Raw genomic sequence first — 26,765 nt, 5'->3', positions numbered from 1 at the left:
GGAAAATGCGTTCTCAGAATTTCAACAGGAAACTTCTCGGAAATACTGTTGCCCTCAGCAAACGAACACGTGAGGAAACACGCCGCTCACTTTTAAGTCTGCCGTTGTCTTACACAATAACTGATGGAATGGGTTTTCTGTAAGCCACGTCATTCGTGGGTGAATTTCATTTCCTCGGGATTGTTCAAAAGCATCTCAGCGCGGAACCTGTTCGTTCTACAGCTACCCTGGTGCACAAAACTTAAGGACGAAAGTAATTTTCGCATGACATGTCACTGCTAGGTAACATAGCTTGATGAAACTTTGGACCGTACATAGAACAGCTACAATATAGAACAGAAAGTAACTTAAAGAAATATGCAATGAGACGGACTGAAATGATACTTTTATTCCAAGATAATAATTACACCGCGATTCGGGATTGTTCCCTGTACATTATCAAATGCGGTACATGGTTCTTAACGGGTGTGTGATAACCAGTGCATACTCTGCAACGTTCTCGCTTGCTGTACACAGGGTTGGTTATGACTTCGTGGTAGGGCATTCAATTCCACCACCAGCGTGGTTGATGACAACTTTTGGTTAGGGATTGGTGTATATGGAAGTGCTACTACACTTGTCCTCAACGTGCTCTATGAGATTTAAGTCTGAGGCCAGTCCGTTCGAAGAATGGCCTGTGGTTCCAAGAGCTCCCCCACCTCCGCAGTTCGGTGCAGTCGCGCATTGTCATCCATAAAAATAAGGTGGGGCGAATGTACACCTGAAGAGACGCACGTGGGGAAGTAGTAGTGTGTCACAACAACGGTACCGTGTTCAAAGATTTCCGATGGTGCCAGGAGCAAAAGGACCGTACCAAGGAAGAGTGGGGCCGCGCGCATTTTTCAGATGAGAGCAGATTGTGTAGTGATAATAGACGTACCCTCACGGCAAGAGATGCCCAAGAAACGTAGCCAAACATGGTGGATTTGGTGGTCCGGTTGTTACGGTATGCAGACACGCAATGTTAGACGGGCGTCTTTGAACAAAGTACGCTCACTGGTCAGCGTTATTGTGACACAGTACTCCTTACATCGTCTAGTGGTAGCGTCTTTGACTATTAATCAAAATATCCTAGGTCGCGGGTTCGAACTTGGCCACTGCTTAAACTTTTAATAAAAACCATCAGCAATGGCGGCCGAAGACTTCAAAAAATGGTTCAAATGGCTCTGAGCACTATGGGACTCAACTGCTGAGGTCATTAGTCCTCTGGAACTTAGAACTAGTTAAAGGTAAATAACCTAAAGACATCACACACATCCATGCCCGAGGCAGGATTCGAACCTGCGACCGTAGTGGTCTCGCGGTTGCAGACTGCAGCGCCTAGAACCGCACGGCCACTTCGGCCGGCGCCGAAGACTTCCGCACAAGAACTCACCCTCTTTCTGCGAACGGCCTTGTCAAAGAGGACGGAGGAGGGGACATAGTTTCAGGACACACTCTTGTCCTAGTTGTGGGAAACTGCCCCAAACAGGCGGAAGAATCGGCAATGACCAACAGCATGAGGATGCGGAAGGCAAAGATTCTGGACTAGCCCCCGTTTTGGATCTCCAGAAAGGGTCTGCTAAGGGTAGGTGACCAGGAGAAAAAAATGGAATAACCAACGACAGGATAACGTTCTAAGAGTCGGAGCTTCAAATGTCAGAGATTTGAACGTAATAGGAAAAGGAGAAAATCTGGAAAGATAAATTCAAAGGCTTATTCTAGGTATAGTGGGAGTCTGTGAAGCGAAATGGAAAGCAGTCAAGGATATCTTGTCAGAGGAGTAAATGGCAGTATAAGCAGCAGCAGAATTGGAACAACAGGAATAGAATTAATTATGAACAGAGAAGGTGGAGTAGAGAGTGAATTACCGTGAACAATTCAGTGATAAGGTTGTTCGCATCAGAATCAACAGCAAACCACCGCCAATAAGAATTGGTCAGGTATACCTCCCAACGTCACAAGCAGAAGAGAAAATGAAGAAAATGTATGAAGATATTGAACTGGTAATTAGGTAAGTAAAGGGAGATGATAATCCAATATCCATGGAGGACTAGAATGCAGCTATACGGGAAGGAATAGGAGAAAGGATTGCGGAAGGATAAGGGTTTGGTAGTAGAAATGGCAGGGGAGAAAGACTAATAGGGTTCTGCAACAAATTTCAGCAAGTAATAATGAATACTTTGTTCAACACTTACAACAGGAGGATGTATACCTGGAAAAGGTCGGGAGATAGGAGAAGACTCCAGCTGGTTTAACTCGGGGTCAGGCAGAGATTCTGAAATCAGATAGTGGAGTGAACGGCGTGCGCGGGAGCAGATATAGATTCAGATCACAATTTAGTAATGATGAAGAATAGGCTGAAGTTGAAGAGGCTAGTATGGAAGAATCTAGGTGGAAAGAAGTGGGATACTGGGGCACTAAGGAATGAAGAGATGCGCTTGAAGATTTTTGAGGCTACAGATACTCCAGTAATGAATAGCTCAGTATGCGGTTCGGTTGAAGAGGAATGGACAGATCTAAAGACGGCAATGACAAAAGCAGGAAAGAAGAAACCGTGCGCAACAAAAGAAATATTTCATTTGATCGATGAAAGAAGAAAGTACAAAAATGCTCACGGAAATTCAAGAATACAGAAATACAAGTTCTTAGGATTGAAATAAATAGGATGTGCTGGGAAGCTAAGACAAAATGGCTACATGAAAAATATGAAGTAATCGAAAAAGAAATGATTCGGAAGGACTGACGAACATGCAGAAAAGGCTAAACAACATTCCGTGAAGTTATGAGCAAGTGCTGTAACATTAAGAGTCCAATGGGAATTCCACTGTTAAATGCAGAGGAGAGGTGGAAAGAGTACGTTGAAGGCCTCTACGAGGGGAAGGACTTGTCTGATAACGGGAAAGTTATGTTCGCTCCTAAGTTCTGCACACCGTGTGCAGTTTTATGTGACCCTCTTTGGATCGCTGCCTATACAAACTGCTTGTTACTTTACGGTCTCTGGTATTAGTTGCCCCGCTGTCTGTTTTCCTTCTTCTACCTGCATCTGATATAGCTAAATTTTTTGAGCATGACTCCATAGACAAGGGACGCAGCAACAGCTAACTCCATGAATTATTAGTTAAAAACAAACACGGAACAAACTGTTGTATAGATAGTAATTATCTCTAATTTATTTCCTCTTTACGATATAATGGACAATATGGCATATTGGCGCCATGTCAGAAAACTGTGCTAATATCTGTCTTCTCATTAACAATCCCCGTAAAAAAAAAAAAAAAAAAAAAGTGAAGCCATTTTATAATCTTCATTGCAATAGGGTCCGCAGCTGTGATGAATTTTTAAAATGATTTTGTGATGCCTTCTGCTAAAAATTTATTTATTTCGTGATATAGGATTCTACAATTTCGACCTCAGACCATTTTCCAAGGATTTTACAGAAGAATCGTTAATTGTCATATACATCTTTGCTCCTATTTTATAATGCTAACTGCATATAATAGTGGTAATACAAACTGCAAATATTTATTTGTTAGAATATTAGTTTGCAGCAGTTGGAACAACATCGCAAAATCATTTAAAGAAGTCATTTTAATTCACTGTATATCGTCTGGAAGGCGACAAGGGAAGAAGAAGAAACCGCGGGCAGCAGTGAAATGAACTCTTTAAGAGAGAATCCTTGACCGGAAAAATCTCGCAACATGGTGACAATTTTTTCAAAAACCTACATTACAGGTTGTGAATGTTTACTATGTTTGCGTGAAATGCTCGTTTCGTCTGCACGTCGGAATTAACGCAGCGTCGGACCAAATCCTTCTGGCTGTCGCGCCAACCATTGATGCACTCTTGGCGACGTGCTGTGTGCTGCTTTTCCGATTCAAATTGGAAACATTTGTTAGGCGGACCCGGACTAATTCTCTACTCAGCGCCACTCAAATCAACCGAAATACGGGCCGTCAGCCTTACTTTAAGCCGCGAGACAGCGTAAAACTCTCAGTAATGTGATATCAATTATGAAAGCCCTGCAGGAATCGCAACAGTTCACACAAAGACACCAAAATCCGACCGCCGGACTAGAGTATGTACACCGTTAACAGCTCATACACCGCTACCAGTTGACGCCTAACAACTCCAGCTGATAGTCAAAACCACCACCACAAAAAAGGTAGAGGTGTGTGAGTAAAGGAAAGACTTTTGGCTACAGTACCTCAGAAACGTATTGTAATCAAATTGCGTTCTTAGGGAATTTCGTCTGAATTATAAGACTGGGTTCGTGATTTCCTGTCAGAGAAGTCACAGTGTGTAGTAACTGACGAAGATTTATCGAGTAAAATGTTTATCGTCCAGTAAAGTTGTCAGAAGATCAAAACCAATTGCAAAACGATTCAGGAAATGTATATGCATGGTGCGAAAATTGGCAGTTGACTGTAAATAACCGAGAAGTGTGAGGTCCTCCACATGAATACTGCAATGAATCCTTTAGACTTCTGTTGCGCCCTAAATCAATCAAATCTAAAGGCCGAAAATTCAACTAAAAATACGTAGGAATTGCAATTGCGAAGAACTTAAATTGAAAACAAACACATAGAAAACGTTTTGGGGAAGGAGAGCTAAAGACTGCGTTTTATTGGCAGAATAATTAGGAGATGCAACAAATATAATAAAGGGACTACCTACACTACACTTGTCTGTCCTCTTTTGGAGTTCTGCTGTGCGGTTGGGATCCTTACCAGATGGGATTAATGGAGTACATCGTGAAAGCCCAAAGAAAGGCAGAACGTTCTGTGTTATCGAGAAATAGTGGAGAGAGCGTCATGTACATGATACAGGATTTGGGGTGAACGTCATTAAAACAAAGGTGTTTCTCGTTCTGGCGGGATCTTCTCACGAAATATGAATCTCAACCCTTCTCCTCCTAATGCGAAAAATTTTGTTGACGCCGACCTACATAGGGGGCAACGATCATCATAGTAAAATAGGGGAAATGAGAGCTCGCACGGAAAGATGTTGGTGTTAGTTTTTTCCGTGCGCTGTTCTAGAGTGAAATAACGTAATTATTATGAAGGTGGTTCGATAAACCCTCTGCCAGGCACTTAAGTGTGATTTACAGAGTAGCGATGTAGATGGAAATGTCCCACAAATGACACAGGTTTCGCGAAAACAGATGCAACTGATGTGTTTCAATAAAACCTCGCCACTGTCTATCTAGTTACAGGTTTTGCGATCTGATGGAACGGGTGCGCCTACTGAAATACGGGGTGTTCAAAAAGTCTCTCCGCAATGCTGTGTGATTTTTAGCCGCGCATGCCGTATGCCGCAGTGAATATACCGAAATGAAACCGAGTAAAATAAAAGTTATTATTTTATTGAATATTCATTTACATATAAATGTTCACATTAAATGCTGAAAGTGTCTCCCACTTGAAGGGAAGTAACCCAATCATACGGCACGCCCGGCTAACAATCGTACGGCACTGCGGAGAGACTTTTTGGACACCCCGTACTTGCACGCGAAACACTCCTCTGTAAAGCAGCTGCAAGTTCAACCCGAAATCCACCATCGTGCAAGGGAAACGCGTTTTCCGAATCTCTCGATTTCCACACTCCCGTAAATAACTCAGGTGATCACGACGCATCACTACCGCCCCCCTCTCGCCCCCCTTCTCCTCCCTCCCTCCCTCCTGATCCTCCTCCTCCCAGCAGCACACAACCCCACCCCGCACTTCTGAAATACAATCAGGAAAAAACAACCTGTATCTCAGAGGTCACATGGCCTTTCCCCCCTTCCTGCTTATATCATTTCTGTAAAGGGCTGCTTCAGAACTTAACTTTGTCATGATTATTGGGAAAACACCGGCAGTCATGGAGGATTTTTCTCGGCTCTAAAACAGCGTAGTCGTTCCCGACCACCATCCAATTTGGAGGAGTCGGCGATACCAGGTTGTCATCTTGAGGCCGAACAAATTCCCGTTCCACCTGCAGTCGGGAACTGGCTGAGATGACAACTGTGGACCGTGTTAGTATAGGTGTTTGCGCCTATTTACTCCTATGTCTGTGCAGTAGCTCGTGTTGAGCCTCGGTTCAGTCGTCAGACGGATAGCGTAGTGCAGACGCAGCTGGCGAGTGCGAGTGAACGCCCGCAGGTGTAGCGTGTCCGGTGCGCGACGCGTCCTCCGTGCCTTGTCGTTGGGTCGGCCTGCCCCCCGGACTGGAAGGGAGGGGAGAGCCAGCCAGCCGGCTATGCGGCGGCATCTGTAGGGCTGCCGCTAGCCGTCAGTCGCCCGAGACCTCTCGGAGTGTCGAGTCGATCAGTCGAGTCGTGCCGCGTCGCGTCGGTTGTGCCCCGCCCGCTGCGCACACCACGTCGCATCGCACCGCACCACAGCAGGTGGGTTTCGCTACACGAACTAGCTGCCCGACCAGAGGTGACGCGGAACGGTTGGCCCGTCTCGCCCTTGTTTTAGGCTTCACCTGACCGGAAGCCCAGCCGAGCGTAGCGTAGCGGGCGCCGCGCCCAAGTTCGCGTCGCACCGCTCCCCGGGGGAGCTGTCAGGCCGGAGCACACAGTGCCATTTCTCGGCGTGTCTGACGAGCCGAAGGAAGGTGCTTCACCGTGTGGCCGCCGGGGCTATCTTTAGCCGTTGCCTCACCGTTACGCAACGCCACTCCACGCTGCCGCGCTATGGTTCGTGCAGTTCGGTTGGGTGCGCCCTACGCTGGGCCCCTGCTCGCGCGGCAAGAACGCTCTGCGGCTTTTTACGAATTGTCAGTCGGCTGGTGGCGCTCCTACCATCATTACCACCGCTGCTTGGCTCGGCCGCGCCTATGCTCGGTTTGTGACGTGGCAGGAACGACCTGTCATGGGGGTGCGCTTCCGCCGCCAGTGAAAGTGGACGGCTTGCGGAGGGAAAGCAGACCGGCCGGCCCGGAGCTGCCCGCTTCCGCAAGCCGCCCCCTGAGAACAGTCGCCCACGTCAGACCGCTTCGCACGTCCGCCAGGTCGGCGCCGGCTCTTTCCCAATCCCGCTCCCAGCACATTGTCTGCCAGTCGGACAATGGAATCTTTCTGTCGTTCGCATCACATGACTGAATTTTAAAACGCCTATGGTATACGATAATTCAGCAGGTTCTTTTATAGCCCGTGTGTGTCGAAAACACTGGCGAGTGTGTAGGCACCGCAGTGTTTACGCCCTAGAAAGAGACTGAGATAGTAACAGCGTACGGTCCGATATTCCTACAACTGGGTACACATAGCCGCCAGGTGTCTCCGTCAACTGGGCTACAACAAAGCCCATTCCGGTGGCTACTTTCGCGGTACTCTTATATCCCTTAGCCCTTTGAAGACACGCTTCATGACTGCTGTTACAAACCTACCTGTATGGCGTAGCAACTTTTGCACTCCTTGAGAATATCTTCTCTTCTCTTGTTTTGTTTTGTTTTGCTGGTCTCTCTCTCTCTCTCTCTCTCTCTCTCTCTCTCTCTCTCTCTCTCACACACACACACACACACACACACACACACACACACACACACACACACACACAGTCCCTCTCTCTCCTGTTTGGTTGGCGTGACTCGCCAGGATTTCCTCTCCTGTGCCAATGTCTTCATCTAAGAGTGTGACATACACGCAACGTGATCAGTTATTTATGGAATATATTCAAATATAGGCCCTGGCTCACATTGTTTGCGCTCTTCGACGCCTTACCTACGTGAAAGTTATTCCCTGACGTCGTAACACGTATCCGATCATCCTTTCCCACCTTCTAGTCCTTGGTGGCTACATAGTCCCTTCCTTGCCGATTTTGCGGAGAATCTCCTCTACTCTTAAAAGTCCACTCAATTTTCGGCATAAATAGCAACACTACATCTAAGTCGGTCCTGTGGTCAGTGCTAAAGAGCGTGTCTAGAAACACAGAAGTCGCGGGATCGAATCCGGGTCGGGGCAGGCAAATTTTCAGTTCCGCTTTAACCTAGCCTTCACCTCTCAACAGTGGGAGAAGTCGCCAAGAAAGGTTCCTCAAGTTTCTCACCTTCATTTGTACAAAACAGTATCCTCAAATGTGTCTCTTAATCGTTTCACATTCCTAGTATCAGCCCCGACATCTCAGTTTTGTACTCTTTAACTTCCAGACATAAGAACTGTAAAGTCAGTGCGTTTACAAAACGTGTGCATCTCTCGCTGAATCTTTTGTTCGGAATTTCGTGTCAACGCTTTCATCTATACTTCCAGTCTTGATCTATGTTTTGTAAAGCTGTATGTATTTAAGTATGGTACAACATACCACAGATTTAAATTACCGTGCTTGCTCCTTGATATGATCTTCAATCACTATTTTCCTTCGTACTGGCTCTTTACCTTTTGATGTCGTGGTCTTTATTTTACCAGCAAAATAAAAAGTCCATATTGTTGTTTATTTCTACTGGCCTGTCACATTGACACAAGCGTAGAAACTGGATTGATTTTTTTTATCTAAAAGACTAGCAACACTGAAATGTTGATGGACTGGTATTTGTGAAAATCCTTTCAATTTTTCACGTTTCTGCGTTTTTATCAGTTAATTACACGAATCCAAGCATCATCTAAATAAATAACTGGCCACCAGAAATCCAGTGCTCACATTCCCATGAACCTGTAATGTTCTCTGCCATTATTTTTCTTTTGTACCACAGTAGCCGCAAACTGCTGTTAATGTTATCACAAAAATTAATGTTTAACGCATTTCTCCTCTCGAATACTATCTGTGGGCACATGGTTTTTGTCTTCTATGGAGTACACACACTCGAAACCCATTCCGGTCAGTATCCTGCCCCTCTTCCGTAATTGACATGTCATCTCGACCTTTTAAGCTAAAGACTCGCAAGCGTGGCACTTGGTATTCTCCTTTAACACTGTCACTCTCTCTCCACTCTCCTCCTCGCAGTCTTTAAATTTAGTAACGTTAATGTAAAGCTGCCGCGCCCATTTGCAAAGTATGAAGACGTTTTTTGCCGCCCCCTCCCACTCCGGTTCTACGTAATTATAGCGAACGTTGGACAGGACTTCGCAGGTAGTAGTGCCTAGTCACGAGATGACGTTAGTTCTACCTGCGCCCGGCACCTCTGTCGGCATTGTCGACCAGTATGAAGCGTGATCGTTTACTGCTCCTTCAGCCTTCAGTGTTGTGCTTACGTGCGGCGGTGAGTAAGCGTTCTATAACAGATGTTAAGACCCACACACAACCTTGCCCTCTCCCCAAGTCCTCTCTAGTTAGGCACTACGGATTTTGTTGCACACAAAGTAAGTCTCATTCTTTAAAATGCTTTGTTTACGCGAAAAATTTAGATTGTTCGCTTAACTCTGGCGATTCCATATCTAACTGGAAGACCTAATCGATAAATAAGAGGAAGACGAGAGACGTGACCACCTTTGAGTTGATGATTCCATTAATTGGTGTAATGCCCTGTAAGAGCATGAGAGTTGCAGTTTTAACGCAAACAGTTCGTTTGTGTTGTAAAAGTACTACACGTACGTTAGACTTTAGCACTGTCCACCGACTTTCACAAAAAGGAATACATACGGCCTTGAAAAACCGGCAAATAAGACTTCAGGTTCACGACTTGTGCAACCGCAGATTAATTGTGTTGAATGAAAACGAAGCTATAATGCACCGAAACTGGTCTGCAAAATGGAGATAATTTTTAATGTTTTCCCTGTTCAAATGAGAATTGCACCAGTGTACCACCCACGAGATTCGGTCTTCAAAGGTGGCACATTAAGTCTGTTACCTCTGAAGAACACTACGTAGTTGCCTAGAGGACCTACTGCTGCAGATTTTCCGAAGAAAGTGGAGTATCTGCAGCCTGCCAGCGGTTTATTTAGACGTGGAATCACACGAATGGCACTGAGAATTCATAATGGCAATATGACAGTGTGCGATGGCTTCACATGTATGAACACCAGATGGTACGCTGTAGCTGTCTGTCTCTTTCTACTTCATCATTTATGTACGTACTTCGCAAGCTAATGTGCAGTACGTACCGAAGGGTATTTCCTACCAGTAGGCTTATTATGTTTTATCCTATTCCGTTGATTAACGAGCGAAGGACGAATGACTAAATTGCTTCTGTACCTGTCGTAATCTGCGGTATCTTATTCTCATAATCCGTACACGAGATATGCGATGGTGGCAGCAAACTTTGCACAGTTTTCCTGGAAAATTTGTTATCTGAATGTATCCAACAGGCTTTTCGCGAGTGCAGCGTCGTCTTTCCTCCAAAAAATCCCAATTAAGTTCCCCCAACCATGTCTGTTACACTTTCGTATGGACGTACCTACCATCTCAGCAGCGCATCTTTGATTTCATTCTGTATCTGAAGTGATGCCTACTTACGGACTTCAAAGGTAATACTCCTGGAACTGGTGACACGCCCGTCTTGTATGCTATTTCTTTTACAGACGTGTTGTTCTTTCCCAGCACTTCCATTCGCCTTCCATACTACGGGATCCCATGTTCGTCTTATTTCGTAGCTTTTCTCATTTTACGTTGAAATATTTAGACGGCGTGACGTGCTGCAGATGCTCCCCACGATTGCCGTAATCAGATCTTAGAGAGAGCTGCTACATATGGAAGTTTGAATTTGTCCTGGAAGCGTGCTCACGTGGCCAAAGTGGTCAAAGTGACCGCTCGCTATAAGCGGGAAATCAGCGCTCAAATCGCGGCACGCCACAAACTCATGTATCTCGAACAGCCAACGTCCGTATAGATTCGCAAATTTCAAATTCATTTGGTAATAATTATCACAGCTGTAATTTTCAGTGACACTGTCACTTCGTTTCGACTTACATGAATGTCCGAAGAACATTGTATTTCTACAGTGTCTGTATCTTCAAATACAAACATTAAAACCATCGATGATGAGCAATCTTAGTCTGCTGCTGACCCTATTGGCAGGTATTGAGAACATTCAGAGGTTCTGTTACGCCTCCCTGGGGGCGACCAATATTGCGAACGTTACATTCTGTCGTTACCCTTCCATTGTAACGTACTGGATTCTTTTAGTCATAAATTCATCGAGCCAATCGCTTATCAGAGAAACTAATCCATACGATCGTACCTTGTTTATTATTCGAATGTTGCACAGTGTAGAACACCTTTCTGGCATCCAGAAAGGCGGAATCTACTGCTTGAACGATATCGCAAGTAAAGTGTAGAAAGACATGGATAGAATATGAATTGTGTGGAATAAATTGCAGCTCTCTTTGACCGCACGATTAACTGTGAACATCTAGCGCACGTCTTGTGGTCTAAGTATATAGGGGCAATATTGAAATGGGACGATCACGTAAAACCAATGTCAGGGAGGGCGAATAGAAGACTTGGATTCGTTTGAAGGGTTCTGAGAAAGAGCCGTGAATCTTTAAACAAAACTTGACGTAAGACGCTAAAAACTAAACTCCGCACGAACAGGCCTTGGTAGGCCCACTGGTACCGTCCGGCCGGCGTGTCGTCCTCAGCCCACAGGCGTCACGGGTGCGGATATGGAGGGGCATGTGATCAGCAGACCGCTCTCCCGGCCGTATGTCAGTATACGAGACCGGAGCCGCTACTTCTCAATCAAGTACCTCAGCTTGCCTCACAAGGGCTGAGTGCACCCCGCTTGCCAACAGCACTCGGCAAGCCGTTAAGTCACCCATCAAAGTGCTAGCCCAGCCCGACAGCGCTTAACTTGGGTGATCTGACGGGGACCGATGTTACCACGGCGGCAAGGCCGCTGGCGGATGTAAATTCTAAAGTGTCCCTATCAAGTAGGCATGATTGCAAATGTCGAAAGAGTTGAGACACACGCTGCTAATATCGATGTAGCCCATACGGAAGTATACCAAAGATCTTCGGGGACCTGAAATAAAATCGCTTGGAAGAAATAGGAGGCCCTGTTGGATAAATTTAGGTAACCAGTACTGAGCTGACAAGTCATGGGATGCTTCCCATTATCGTGTCGGAACTCATTTTGCCCGGCGTAGTGCAGCAACTTTTGTATGGGATGGACTCCAGTCTTTGGAAGCCCCTGCAGAAACACTTAGACACGTTGCGTGTATAGCCGTCCATAATTGCGAAAGTGTTGCCGTTGCAGGATTTTGTACACGAACTGACCTCTCTATTATGTCCCACAAATGTTCTATGGGATTCAAGGCGGGTGATCTGGGTGGCCAAATCATTCACTCAGTTGTCCAAAATTTTCTTTGAACCTATCGCGAACAAGTGTGGCTCTGTGACACAGTGTATTGTGATTCAGAAACACTCCATAGTTGTGTGAGAACATGACGTACTGAATGGCTGCAGTTGTTATCCAAGTAGCTAATATAACCGTTTCCAGTCAATGATTGGTCCAGTTAGACCAGAGAACCCATTGCATTACAGGTAAACACAGCCCACATCGCTGTGGAGCCACCACCAGCTTACACAATGGCTTGTTGACAAACTGTGTCCATGGCTTCGCGGGACCTGCGCTACACTCTACCCGTACCATCAGGTCTTACTAACTGAAATTACTCATCTTACCAGGCCACAGTTTTCTAGTTGTCTAGTGTATAGCCAATATTGTCACGAGCCCAGGAGAGGCGCTGCAGGTGAAGCCGTGCTGTTAGCAGAAGGCTGTCTGTCGTCTGCTGCCACAGGCCATTAACTCGAAGTTTCGCCGCACTGTCCAAACAGATACGTTCGTCGTAGTCCGACATCGATTTCTGCGGTTATTTCACGCAGTGTTGCCTATCTAATAGCACCGACAACTACGCAAACACTGCTCTTCTAGGTCGTTAAGTGAAGGCTGTTGGCCTCTGTGTTGTCCGTTTTCCGAGGTAATGCCTGAAATTTTTATATCCTCGTCACACTCTTGACGTTGTGGATTTCGGAATATTCAATTCCCTACGATTTCTGAAATTGAATCCCCATGCATCTAGCGCCAGATACCATTCCGCGTTCAAAGTGTGTTAATTCCCGTCGTAAGGCCATAATCACGCCGGAAACCTCTCCACAAGAATAATCTGAGTGCAGATGACAGCTTCGCCATTGCACCGCCCTTTTATATCCTGTATACGCGATATATCGGCATCTGTATATGTGGATGTCGCTGTCCCACGACTTTTGTCATCGTAAGTGTCTATACGATGAAGACTGTAGAGTCATTAAGCTCCCAGCATCGTGTATCGCGCTTGGGGTCATGAGAATAAGAGAAATAAGGACACAGACAGGCATTTTCCCCTCGCTGAACACGCGAATAGGAATAGAAGATCAATAATATTAGTACGGTGTACCCTCCGCCGTAGATGGTGGCTTGCCGAGTATGTCTGTAGAAGTAGCACTGAAGTTCGCTTTGCCGGGTACTATTTACCCTTTAACGGGCCCCTGCGAGCTCCTCGTAAGAAGGCGTTATCTGGCGCCTTATCGCGGTGTGGCTGCGGCCGCTTTCGGGCGCGGCTCGCCAGTGCGAGATAGACCGCCGCGGCGCGACTGCCTGGACGCTGCGCGACGTAGGCCGCTTCCCCTCGCCCAGAGTCCAGTCACCTCTGGTCAGCGCAGCCCGGCCCGGCTGACCGCGGTGCGGCGTCTTGCGCAGCCATGACGGTGACACCTGCCGCCCCGGACGGCGGGCCCTCGGCGTCGGCCAAGCTGCTGCTGAGCGAGCGCAACGGCAGGAAGGCGGCGACGCTGCCCCCCGGGGGCGCCTCGCCGCTGCCCGCCGCCACCGCAGACGCCAAGGCGGCCACGCTGCAGCCCGCCGCCGCCAAGAAGAGCAAGAAGGGGTCCCTCGCCAAGGCCGCCTCCTTCTCGGAGGCGGACGCCGACGCCGACAAGAAGGTCGTCAAGCGCGGTAAGACCCGGACCGGCCCCGGCCCCGGCCCCGTCTCGCTTCTCACATTTATGTACACGCCTCGGCGGTCCTCCCGGCCCATTCACGGGCGTGCCCGGGGACGCAAGCTTACCCTATAACGGGAAAGTCTATCAGCTATTAGACTCTTCGGTGTCGGGATCATTCGGAATCTTTAGCTGCAACATATCGGCTCCTAACATCAAACTTGTCTTCTTAATAATAATAATAATAATAATAATAATAATAATAATAATAATCAACTTTTGTAGTCCTGTCTTCCTCAGTCGCGTGTAATATTACGGTACATTGATAATTTTTACTTACGGACCGTCTGACAGAAACTAAGTAAAACACAATTTTAGTGCCATACGCGTTTCGCCTTTATTTTCTGCAAGGCATCATCAGTGGCTTGGAATATGTACATATGTTAGCTATTTAATTTACATTTTTGGTCACCGTCCGAGGCATTTTGCTCTAGATCAGAAATGTAAGGTCTATGGTATGAAGATTAGCATCTCCAAAACGAAAGTAATGTCAGTGGGAAAGAAATATAAACGGATTGAGTGCCAAATAAGAGGAACAAAGTTAGAACAAGTGGGCGGTTTAAGTACTTAGGATGCATATTCTCACAGGATGGCAACATAGTGAAAGAACTGGAAGCGAGGTGTAGCAAAGCTAATGCAGTGAGCGCTCAGCTACGATCTACTCTCTTCTGCAAGAAGGAAGTCAGTGCCACGACTAAGTTATCTGTGTACCGTTCAATCTTTCGACCAACTTTGTTGTATGGGAGCGAAAGCTGGGTGGATGCAGGTTACCTTATCAACAAGGTTGAGGTTACGGATATGAAAGTAGCTAGGATGATTGCAGGTACTAGTAGATGGGAACAATAGCAGGAGGGTGTCCACAATGAGGAAATCAAAGAAAAACTGGGAATGAACTCTATAGATGTAGCAGTCAGGGCGAATAGGCTTAGATGGTGGGGTCATGTTACACGCATGGGAGAAGCAAGGTTACCCAAGAAACTCATGGGTTCAATAGTAGAGGGTAGGAGGAGTCGGGGCACACCAAGGAGAAGGTACCTGGATTCGGTTAAGAATGATTTTGAAGTAATAGGTTTAATATCAGAAGAGACACCAATGTTAGCACTGAAGAGGAGATCGTGGAGGAATTGTATAAGGGGGCTATGCTCCAGACTGAACACTGAAAGGCTTAATCAATGATGATGATGATGATGATGATGATGATGATGATGATGATGATGATGATGATGATGATGATGATGATGATGATGATGATTTTTGTCACCGTGCCTATAGGTTATTAACATTTCTGCTGGTTGGTATTTGCTATTAAGTAGTATTGTTTTGAACTGTACTTACAGGTTGCGTGGACAATTTCTTACAGAAAGGCAACAGGAGCGTAAAATGTAAAAAATTGTCCACGCAACCTGTAAGTACAGTTCAAAACATTACTACGTTTACTGTTTATAACCTATAGGCACGGTGACAAAAATGTAAATTAAGTAGCTAGCATATGTACATATTCCAGGCCACTGATGATGCCTTGCACAAAATAAAAGCGAAACGCGCATGGCACTAAAATTGTTTTATTCAGTTGCTGTCCTACGGTCCATAAGTAAAAATTATAAACATACCATAATAATAATAATAATAATAATAATAATAATAATAATTGCTATTGGATTGTTGCCTTAGTTTGTTGCGATTTCCATAAGCTTAATAAACACAACAGATATAATTTACAACAATCTCCCAATGCTGTGCTAACTTTTTGGTTCCGCTACTGTAGAAATCACGTGGTTTCGAGGCGAAGAACTCGTCAAGCCATGTTCGGAGCGCATTTTCACCCAGAAAGTAAGTTTCGTGAAGGTTGTTCGATACAGCGGAAAAGATGAAAATCTGTGATAGAAAAATTGTTGAATAAGGTGGCTGCGGAATAAGTTCCAACCCAACTCTTGGGTTGGGTTGTTTTTGGGGAAGGAGACCAGACAGCGAGGTCATCGGTCTCATCGGATTAGGATGGCTGGGGAAGGAAGTTGGCCATGCCCTTTGAAAGGAACCATCCCGGCATTTGCCTGCAGCGATGTAGGGAAATCACGGAAAACCTAAATCAGGATGGCCGGACGCGGGATTGAACCGTCGTCCTTCGGAATGCGGGTCCAGTGTCTAACCACTGCGCGACCTCGCTCGGTCCCAACTCCTGTATAGTCTTTCTTGTCAATATAACAGGGTGCGGGCAGGCGTTATAGTGGAGTAGCATCGCTTCACGCAGTCTTCACCGTGGTCGTTGTTGGATTGCGTATGGAAGACGTCTCAGTTGTTGACGGCAAATGTCAGCAGTGATGGTTACACCTAGGGGAAGCAATTTGAAGCACACCGCGCGTCGTCGTTCCACCAGACGCATAACATTACCTTTCGTGGATCCGCACAGGTCTTTCTACTGGGAGTTGATGTTTTTGCTTGGGCTCAGCTATTCCTATTTTTTCCTTACGGTAGCATAAAGACATTATTTCTCGTCACCATTAACGATATAGGATAGGAATGGTCAGTGTCGTCCACGAGCCAATTGATGAGGACAGATGCGCTTGTGACCAGCCGCTGATATTTGTGATTTTGGCTTAGGGAATGCGGTACCCATATACCCGCTATTTGAACTTTCCTTATTACATACAAATATCAGATGATAGCAGGACGTCTCTGGGACGACGGTCGTTTACTATCGTGACAAAAAATAAAATCACCTACTGCCGTCCTTAAGATTTTATTTTATTTTTTCGCTACCAGTTTCAACGCTTCATTGCGTCATCTTCAGGCTTGTACCGTATCAAAACAGCCTGAAGATGACGCAATGAAATGTCGAAACTCGTAGCGAAAAAATAAAATAAAATCTTAAGGACGGCTGTACGTGTTTTTATTTTTTGTCACGAGTTCTTATTGTGGATTAACGCGTTCAAACGATCATCATCAAACCCCCATGGTCTTCCTGAACGCCAAGAGTCACTAATGTCACAATTAGCCCCTTTAAAACATAAAGATCCCAGTAAAGTGATTTTTTTTTTGTAGTTGGCAGAAAAAGTCACTTTATTGGGATCTGCAGGTATTATCCCTTTATTGGGTGCCGCCTTAAAGTGGCGGCGTGTCTTGAGTGAGTGCCCCATTAAAGCTGGGAGCTGTGCGTGCTGTAGTGCCAACCGGCAGGTTAAAAAATGCTGGAGAGGTCGAGGCTGAGGAACACGACTAAGTGCAGCCAACCCGTTTGAACACCAAAGGAGTAACAAACCAGACAGGAAGATTTACTGGTTCTCGGTCGTCGCCCAGGAAAAAAGGACCGCTGCAGTTGCTGAGGAAACTGAGCAGCCGGCGAAAAGTAGGGGAAAAGAATCTCAGAAGCGCAGGAATAACATCATTTCAGACGATCGTCGTCATGAAATGCAACTACTTAAGGACAATAATAATTATTATTATTAATGTACTTTAATGTAATTATACTATATCATTCTTCATCGCCACCCCTTCAAATACAAAACACTGCCAGGTGATATAGTGAGCACTTGGAAAAATCTTGAAGCGTCCTACTCCTTATACGACGGCTGGATACTTAAATGATTACGTCATTGATTTGCGTCCCAGATGATATCTCGAAGGATGGAGCCTAAGAATTATTTAATAGGCTAGGATTTCCATGTGGGAGTCATCTTACATACCTTCAAAGTGCGCCATGAGAGATGGTATACTTCGGAGTTAGAGCTGTCATCAGAACGGCTTTAGTTCATTTACGACTTGTGAGGGGTCGTCTAAGATGCATGACGTAACCATGTACAGCCGACTTCAGGACTTTTCCGAGTGCTCACTGAATTCCCTAACTTTTTGGTGAGGGAAAGGGGGCGGACTGTCAACGAGCCGATATTTCTCTTGGTCTTATCTGCTGCTCTTCCTGTCAAGTGACGTAATTGGTAGACGTGTACCTTATATAGAACTTCACGGGAGGAACTCCAGACGAAGTATGTGTGTTTAAAGGTTATAAAAATCCTGTAGGTTCGTGAATACGAAAGGTACTGAACTTGTTTCAAGATACTCGAAATGTCAAATATACTGCCAAGGAGATGGGTTATGAGGTAATTCATATTTTTTCGTTGCCAACAGTCTTATAAACAATTCAATTATCAAATTTTACCACAATGATTCACGTAAAATGGAGACCTTTGTTGAAAGGCAGTTATCGAAGCCTTACGATGTTAATAGAAAAGTTCCTCCTCTTTACTTGGCTTCACGACCAGTGATAACATTGATCAATTTTGATAAAAATGATTGTGCAGTGAAACGAAAATATCAGTCGCATTTGTTACTTTACGTAAAAAGCTGCAGAAGCCGCCGCCCGTGGCGCCAAAGCCGTTGCTTGCGGGAGCATACACAGTGACAAAAGCTAAAGTTCCGTCATCTTTGCTTCAAAGAACTCGTTGGAGTACTGTAATGCTAGATTTTGTTTTTGTGTAGTTTGATCCTCACCGCTCCCTCCATCTCTTATTGCTTTTCCACATTTTTCAAGAGGATTTTAGCGATGTCATTAGAGTCGGACAACGAATTCGGATTGAACAAGATACGAAAATGTACTGGCCGTACACCATCCCTGTCGGGAAGAGTAATTATTCCATTTAGTATACGCGTAGTTACCAGTTTTTCTCCTGGCTATGCAAGCTTTTTGTAGCTTGATCAGGAATTCTGTCTTCCGCCAACGATATAGCTAGCGGCATGACTTTCCTTTGTCACAGCGCGTATGGAAGTGGAAGATAAATGATAAAGTTCATTCATGACTCAGTATTGATAGAGTATCGAGTCTGGGGTGAGTGTGATCTGCTGACAGCCATTTTGTGAGGTAATTTAAAGCTCAATTCTGGGTATGTAGACAGGCTGTTTCAAGACAGTGGGATGTAATAAAAGAAAATCGGCCGCTCCCTTTTCAACTGTGCAACAGCGAGATTCCCCGTGAGCGATTTAGAGACCACACAGAATACCTATATATGGATCAACAGAAATTTGAACCTTATTGCACCTGAATGCGAATCCAATGTTTTAATAAACGAGCCATATCGTCAATATTTTGCCTTTTCCCCAACGAAATGTCACGCAGTATATGTCTGGACACAAGAACGGAATCACTTTCCTATCGTGAGTCGCGCACTGATGCAAGGCCCATCTGCTTGATTGCTTTCCGCCACAGCGTTCTGTTTACATGTCTTCCTTGACCTTCACTGACGATCGCTTTTTGGGACCATCACGATGTCTGCTTCCTCTTGGATCATAACGGAAGGTGGGTTATCGCCATTTCCGGTGATGTATCCATCTAGATGAGTAATTGCACTACCAAACTTGGAAAGATAAACGCAAGCTACTAGAAAGCATTGAGCCAGTCACTGTCAGTAATTCACTGCACGCTAGCGGCTACTCCGGCGGGAAAGTACAAAACAAATATCAATCTGTACAACGAAAAATACGTAACATCTTACAATAGAATAAATAGTACTACTAAAAACAGATAAATAGCTACTGTTCACTTCGACTCAGAAGCACGTAAGAATATCACTAAATGTATTACACAATCTGTGGAGTAACTGAGTACTTCTGCTGCACATTTACACTCTACTATATACGCTATGCCCAGCAAAGTGGCGCGGTGATAAGACATTGCACTCGCATTAAGGGGTTGGGTTGTTTTTTGGGGAAGGAGACCAGACAGCGAGGTCATAGGTCTCATTGGTTTATGGAAGAACGGGGAAGTAAGTCGACCGCGGCCTTTCAGAGGAACCATCCCGGCATTTGCCTGGAACGATTTAGGGAAATCACGGAAAACCCAAATCAGGATGGCCGAACGCCGGATTGAGCAGTCGTCCTCCCGAATGCGAGTCCAGTGTCTAACCACTGCGCCACCTCGCTCGGTCGCATTAAGGAAGGAAGAGGTTCATATTCCAGCCTGGCCATTAATATTTGGGTTTTCCGTGGTTACCTTAAATCGCTTAAGGGAGTAACCGGGATTGTTCTTATAAAAAGAATGCGACCCCGCCCCCAATGGAGCTATGTCCCCAACGACCTCGTCGTCGGCTGGACGTTACACCATGATCCAGTCCCCTTCCATACAACGTAAGGCGTGTTGCTTATAATCTGTTGATTGCTGCTATCACTCCCCACCGTCCTCCTTGCATGTTCGTTTTTCAGATGCCGCATCCTTGTGACGTCCATTGATCCGCGCAGTATTTTTATTTCCAGTCTATGTAGCGTATGTTCATTTTTTAAATTTTTTTGTCCAACATACTCGTAGCGAGCCGTATGGATCCACCAGGTGCATGCCAGATGTATAAACTTTGCCGCTAAGATGGTTGACCATTTTCTTGTGACTTAGCACTCCAGAGCCAAAATGTAGGCTCGAGCACTCACAGTTCAGAAACACTCATTTTTCACAGCAGTGGCATCATTGGGAGGACTTAGATAGATAAACGTTTGTTTATGTGTAACAGATGTCTTTTCGCCCTGTCCCTTCTTATTTTCAGTGTTTTTCATGTAAACCTTTCCTCTCCAATTCTGCGCAGAACCTTCTCATTCCTCATCAGTCCACCTAACGTTAAAACACGTAGTAATTAGTGCCGTTGCGTTGATAGAGGTTATATTTCAGGTTGGGTAGACACACGACCTCACATGGAATCTTGAATAAAATCAAGGACAACCCAAATACACCGCACATATGGTGATATAATACTGTCGTTACGAAGCGCTTGACATGAGGGCTCATGAGGGAGGGAGGGGGGTGGGCGGCTTATTTCGAAAACTTGATCGGGGTCCTTAAAAGCCAGGTGTACTGTACGGGTGTTTCCTTGATGTTTGTGCGTGCTATTGAAATCGGCAAACGTTAGTTTTTATAAAAAGAGTTGCCCTCATTTGTGAGTGGGCGGCGCCCATGGGTTTAGTCGTTGATAATCCTGAATGTAGAGAACCGCACGGAAGCTGTAATCTAATCTAGTCTAGTGTTGGCGTGGCTCGTATATGTGGGGCAGCCGTGCGACAGGCGAGCGCCGTGTCACGGGCCGTGGCCGCTTTCCGCCGCGCCCGAACGTGCGCCGAGTTTGCGATGCCACCTGCCCAGTCGGTTGGTGTGTTATCGCCGCTTCTTTATCGGAATTCCGCGCGCAGAGTTGGCAACAGGATGTGGCCGGCGTCCGTAGCCGGAGGGAAAGCGCGCCGCGGCGCTAGCTGGAGCTGCGCTAAACATTGTTCTGAGGTCTGCGGTCGCCCGTGCTCCGTTCTTGTCAGGCGGAGAGAGCTGCCTGCGCCCGTAAACTGTGTTCTGAAAGGACGGCGCCGTCGGCAAGTCAAGCGTGTAGAGTCTGCCTGCCGCTTGCTTGCTTGCAAACTGTGTTACGGTCAGGCGACACCCAAATGCGAGATAAGATATCTACGCCACTGCTCGGGCAGCCAGGTTGCCGACGCTTGTCTTAAGCTGTGTTTCTTTGGCACCTGTTTTCTAGGAGGAAGAAAATCTACCGCTGTGTGGCAATGTCTCCAGGACAGGTAATATTGGCAGATACTTGTGTGGTGACATTATTATCAATTGTGAATGTATGCTTTCCCGGCGTATACAGCTGGCGAAGAGTTCTCGGGCTTCCAGCCGGGTGGCGGTGTCTTCAAACTGCGACGTTTCGACGAGTGACATACTCATTATCTTCTGTTTTCCTTGTACTTGGATGCACAAATTTTAATATCGCCTAAAAAACATGATTCAGCTAACTAAAATATTGTATGCCTAACTTAACCAGTTTGTACCGTATCGTCATTATGAAGTGTGATGTACACTGAAGCGCCAAAGAAACTGGCATAGGCGTGTGTATACACATACAGAGATATGTAAACAGGCATAATAAGGCGCTAAAGTCTGCAACGCCTATATACTCGTATGACAAGAAGTATTTGACGCAGTTGTTAGGTCGGTTACTACTGCTACAATGGCAGGTTATGAAGATTTAAGTGACTTAGAACGTGGTGCTGTATTCGCCGCACCGGCGATGGGACCCAGCATCGGTGAAATTGTCTCTAAGCACTGTGTGACTTAACATCTGACGTCATCAATCCCCGTAGCGGTCAAGAGGGAATTTTCCTGTACAGCCATTTCACGAGTTTACCGTAAATATCAGGAATCCGGTGAAACTTCAGATCTCCAACATCGCTGCGGCGGAAAAAGATCCAGCAAGAATGGGAGCAACGAAGACTGAAGAGAATCGCTCAACGTGACAGAAGTGCTACTCTTCCGCAAACTACATCTACATTTATACTCCGCAAGCCACCCAACGGTGTGTGGCGGAGGGCACTTAACGTGCCACTGTCATTACCTCCATTTCTTGTTACAGTCGCGTATGGTTCGCGGGAAGCAAGACTGCCGGAAAGCCTCCGTGCGCGCTCGAATCTCTCTAATTTTACATTCGTGATCTCCTCGGGAGGTATAAGTAGGGGGAAGCAATATATTCGATACCTCATCCAGAAGCGCACGATCTCGAATCCTGGACAGCAAACTACACCGCGATGCAGAGGGCCTCTCTTGCAGAGTCTGCCACTTGAGCTTGCTTAACATCTCCGTAACGCTATCACGGTTACCAAATAACCCTGTGACTAAACGCACCGCTCTTATTTGGATCTTCTCTATCTCCTCTGTCAACCCGACCAGGTACGGATCCCACATTGATGAGCAATACTCAAGTATAGGTTGAACGAGTGTTTTTTAAGCCACCTCCTTTGTTGATGGACTACAAACTGCTGCAGATTTCAGTGCTGGGCCATCAACAAGTCGATATGGGCTTTCGGAGCCGAAGCCCACTCGTGTACCCTTGATGACTGAACGACACAAAGCTTAACGCCTCGCCTGGGCCCGTCAGCACCGACATTGGGCTTTTGATGACTGGAAACATATTGCCTGGTGGTAAGAATCTCGTTTCAAATTGTATCGAGTGGATGGACGTATACGGATATGGAGACTGCCTCATGAATCCATGTACCCTGCATGTCAGCAGGGAACGGGTCAAGATGCTGGAGGCTCTGTAAAGGTGTGGGGCTTGTGCAGTTCGTTTGGTGTGGGAACCCTGATACGTCTAGATACGACTGTGACAAGTGACAGGTTCGTAAGCATCCTGTCTGATCACCTGCATCCATTCATGTCCATAGTGCATTCCGACGGACTTGGGCAATTCCAGCAGGACACTGCGACACCCATGTCCCGAATTGCTACATAGTGGCTCCAGGAAAACTCTTAGGAGTTTTAACACTTCTGTTGGACCAAACTTCCCAGACACGAACATTATTGAGCATATCTGGGATGCCTCTCTATGTGCTGTGCAGAAGAGATCTCCATCGGCTCGTACTCTTACGGATTTATGGACAGCCCTGCAGGATTCATAGTGTCAGTTGCCTCCAGCACTACTTCAGACATTAGTTGATTCCATGCTGTGTCGTGTTGCGGTACTTCTGCGTGCTCGCGGAGGGTCCTACACGGTATTAGGCAGGTGTACCAGTTTCTTTCTTTCTCCAGTGTAGATAATATCATAAGAAAATGTCTCACATTCCTACAGGCTGTACTATTGGTCAAAACTAGAAGAAAAGTTTTGTGGTGATCTATACAGAAACCAATACCTGTTCAGATGTGGCCCAGTCTCTTCTCTCATTCCTACCAGTTTTACGTAGAAGTAGGCGTTTCACAATTCGTGTTACAGGTTTCTAGGTTTTAGGGTAGACTAAGTAGATAAAGTTTTGATAACGAACACGTGTCCGGAAATCTACTGTTTGGATGTAAAGTAAATTTGAAGATAGGTTCGCTTTCAGATCTTCCGCTTTGATATCTGCACCCAGTGGAGGAAATATGTCCCGCAGAAGCTAACGGCAAGGGCAAAGTTTCGATTACTCGACTCATGTTCTCTTCTACGTGACGAAGAACGTCCTCTTTCAAGGTCGAGAGCGCGGCGATTACATGGAGCTCCACAGTCAACTCTCCAGTCAACATAAATATTTCTCGCAGCCGTTGCTAGGGTCCTACTGAATGATGAGTGATGTCATATTCATAACAGAGTAACCCCTCTAGAACTGCGGCCCCGCTACAAACTTGGGAGGTAACACTAGTTGGCCTTGCCAGATGTAATTGCGAACGCTCGGCTACGTCCGGGGCCCAAGGGAAATCAATAAGTCAGTGAAAGAGGCCCATAGAAGTGCTTAAATTGATAATTTGTTATGGAGAGCTTCAGTGTATTTCAATGCGCTCAAACGAAGTTTTAAGCTAGTCTGAAATAGTAACTCGCTCCCCGCCGGATGCGGTTCGCTGCAACTCGTAAGACTGTCGTAAGACCTAGTGTCATGTTCTGTGACGTACGGTACAGAGCCGGTTTATCCCATTTGCCCTGTACAACAGATCTAGACGACAGCGCCCTCATTGTGTATGTGCGTACCATGAAGCAAGGGATTTCACTCGATATTCAAATTTCCCATATATACCCCGGGGAGCCTGTAATAGGAATTCTGAAACACAAGACTTCTGTGTAACAGACGGATGAGAATGAAAGATAGGATTGGCTCGTATCTCAGCATGTGTTGGTTCCGGAAATATCATTATAAGAAGTTCTTTTTAGTTTTGACCAAGACTACCTCCTTGTAGAAATATTTGGCACTTTACTGCCTAACAGTAGGAGAGTACGCAAAATTGAAAGTACCAAGACCTGACAAAATGCGTCGTTGACCCAATCGACTATAGCTCGGATTGCGGTGACAGTTTCCTCTGGCAGCTGGAACACACAACGCAAATCAGTTTTTTAGTTTCCAGTATCCTGTTATTGTGTATAGCAGTGCGGGGGTCTGTATTCACTTGGGTCGATGATGCGTGTGTATATGACTCGGCACGATCAACTGTGTCTCGCTGTACATTTCCTGTTGCGAAATAATAAGGTTAAAAGGAGACAGTGGAGATGATGGTGAGACGGTGCCCTTCACTGGCCCCCTCCCTTTCACCGGGAGAGGCGACACTTTGTTAAGGCATATGCGTCCACCCACTTGTTTCCTGTCATTTTTCTAAAGAGATAAAGTCGATTTACTTCCCCTAGCGGAGTTTCTGCTCTTCTGTCTCTAACGAGATCGTCTTCAAAAGGTTATTGAACACCAGTAACTCTCGTGACTAAAAGACTAGGACCGACTCATTCTACAATAAAGTTTTCGTCATGTTCATGAGACTTCTTCCTGAGTTTTTTTGGTGAGTACATTTCGCCTCTGAACTGCGATTATGGAAAGGGTGAAAAATTCACCTACTGCTGTCATTAATGCTTCCCTGGTGTCAAAATATTTTCTAGTCATTTCTTTAAGTATGAGACCAGGCTGAAGTCGACGGGTCCAAATCCGTCGAGTAACGTGGCTGATACGACACTTCGTAATTCCAAGTACACAGTGTTCCCGTTGCCAAAGTTCCTTTATAAATAAGTGCATTAACCTGGAGAAAGATGATTTTTCTCTAATTACATACATATTCATTTGTCTCTTGTGGTGCCGGACATTCGACCTCAGGTCTACTGTTTTTCATGAAACACAGAAACCATATGCCATCGAAAGTACCAGATCGGACTACAAAATTAGCGACATCCTTTTTAAAACTGCTTACTAATTATACTTTATTTTGCAAAAAGAATGATGACTTACTCTTTGGAACATATCTAGACGCTGTTGAATTCCATGACACGACGTTTATCACCTGTGATTGCAGCACGTGAGAGGCTCCTCACCATCAAAGAGGGTCAAGAGCCCGAAGGCTGGGTAAACAGCACACTTATTTTCTAGGCAGGTTCCTATAGAGTGTACTATGCTCTTGCCTTTCTTTAAACCTTTGAATTGCTTTACAATCAGGTACAGGATGACTAACAGTTGCCGGCCGAAGTGGCCGAGCGGTTCTAGTCGCTACAGACTGGAACCGCGCTATCGCATTCGGGAGGACAACGGTTGAATGCCGTCTCCAACCATCCAGATTTAGGTTTTCCGTGATTTCCCTAAATCGTTTCAGGCAAGTGCCGGGATGGTTCCTTTAAAAGGGCACGGCCGATTTCCTTCCCCATCCTTCCCTAACCCGAGCTTGCGCTCCGTCTCCAATGACCTCGTTGTCGACGGGACGTTAAACAGTAACTTCCTCCTCCTCCTCCTCCTCCTCGAACCGCGCGACCGCTACGACCGCAGGTTCGGATCCTGCCTCGGGCATGGATGTGTGTGATGTCATTAGGTTAGTTAGGTTTAAGAAGTTCTAAGTTCTAGGGGACTGATGACCTCAGAAGTTAAGTCCCGTAGAGCTCAGAGCCATTTGAACCATTTTTTGAATAACAGTTTACGTGGACTCCGAACCACGGGGAAATTAGGCATTTTTTACATATACGAATTATTGCCAGGGGGAAAAGATGCAACTGAAAGTATCCTCGGACGACTGGAAGTAGAACCCGAGCCTGCCAGTTACGCACGTAGCCCCAGAGCCACAATTCACACATTTCAAGTATTCAAAAATAGTCGACTATGCAGAGTTAAGTTGTGAGAAAGTCGCGCGGGAGGCATGCAATGATTATGTAAATACTGAGCACGGCTTTTTCCACCACATTATTTGGTCACTAATACCAAAAGTCTAAAAATCTGTTTTCTCGTTTCGGGAATAATCCGACAGGAACCATTAATATAAAATGATTTAATATTTAATATTTTTCTACATTATTTCAATCTCGATGGTCATGGTCCTTTTCCGTGAGGATCTGGCAGAGACAATTTTTAGTGAGTGAACTGTTATTAGCGACCACATAAACTGGTGAAAAAGAAGTGCTCAGTAATTCATCATTTGTA

At 45.8% G+C, this 26,765-nt stretch overlaps 1 protein-coding gene across 10 annotated transcripts in view; it reads left to right on the top strand.

The window, feature by feature from the left end:
* Window positions 1–26,765, top strand: part of LOC126356289 (actin-binding LIM protein 1) — a 326,791-nt gene that overhangs the window by 96,056 nt on the left and 203,970 nt on the right. For 2 of the 10 annotated variants that reach the window (XM_050007175.1, XM_050007173.1), the window contains exons 1-2: window positions 6,298–6,406; window positions 13,615–13,869. The exons of 4 other annotated variants lie outside the window; for them this stretch is intronic. In XM_050007175.1, the coding sequence (XP_049863132.1) occupies window positions 13,617–13,869 (253 nt within the window). In that variant the 5' untranslated portion in view covers window positions 6,298–6,406; window positions 13,615–13,616. Of the gene's footprint in view, window positions 1–6,292; window positions 6,407–7,738; window positions 13,870–26,765 lie in introns of those variants that run through there. 4 more of the 10 variants (XM_050007182.1, XM_050007181.1, XM_050007174.1 and 1 more) reach the window with 3 other exon arrangements.

This window comes from Schistocerca gregaria, chromosome 3, assembly GCF_023897955.1.
Source record: "Schistocerca gregaria isolate iqSchGreg1 chromosome 3, iqSchGreg1.2, whole genome shotgun sequence".
In the NCBI taxonomy this organism is placed as follows: Eukaryota; Metazoa; Arthropoda; class Insecta; order Orthoptera; family Acrididae; genus Schistocerca; species Schistocerca gregaria.
The sequence above is the reverse complement of the archived record's forward strand: the minus strand, read 5'-3'. Positions and strand labels throughout refer to the sequence as shown.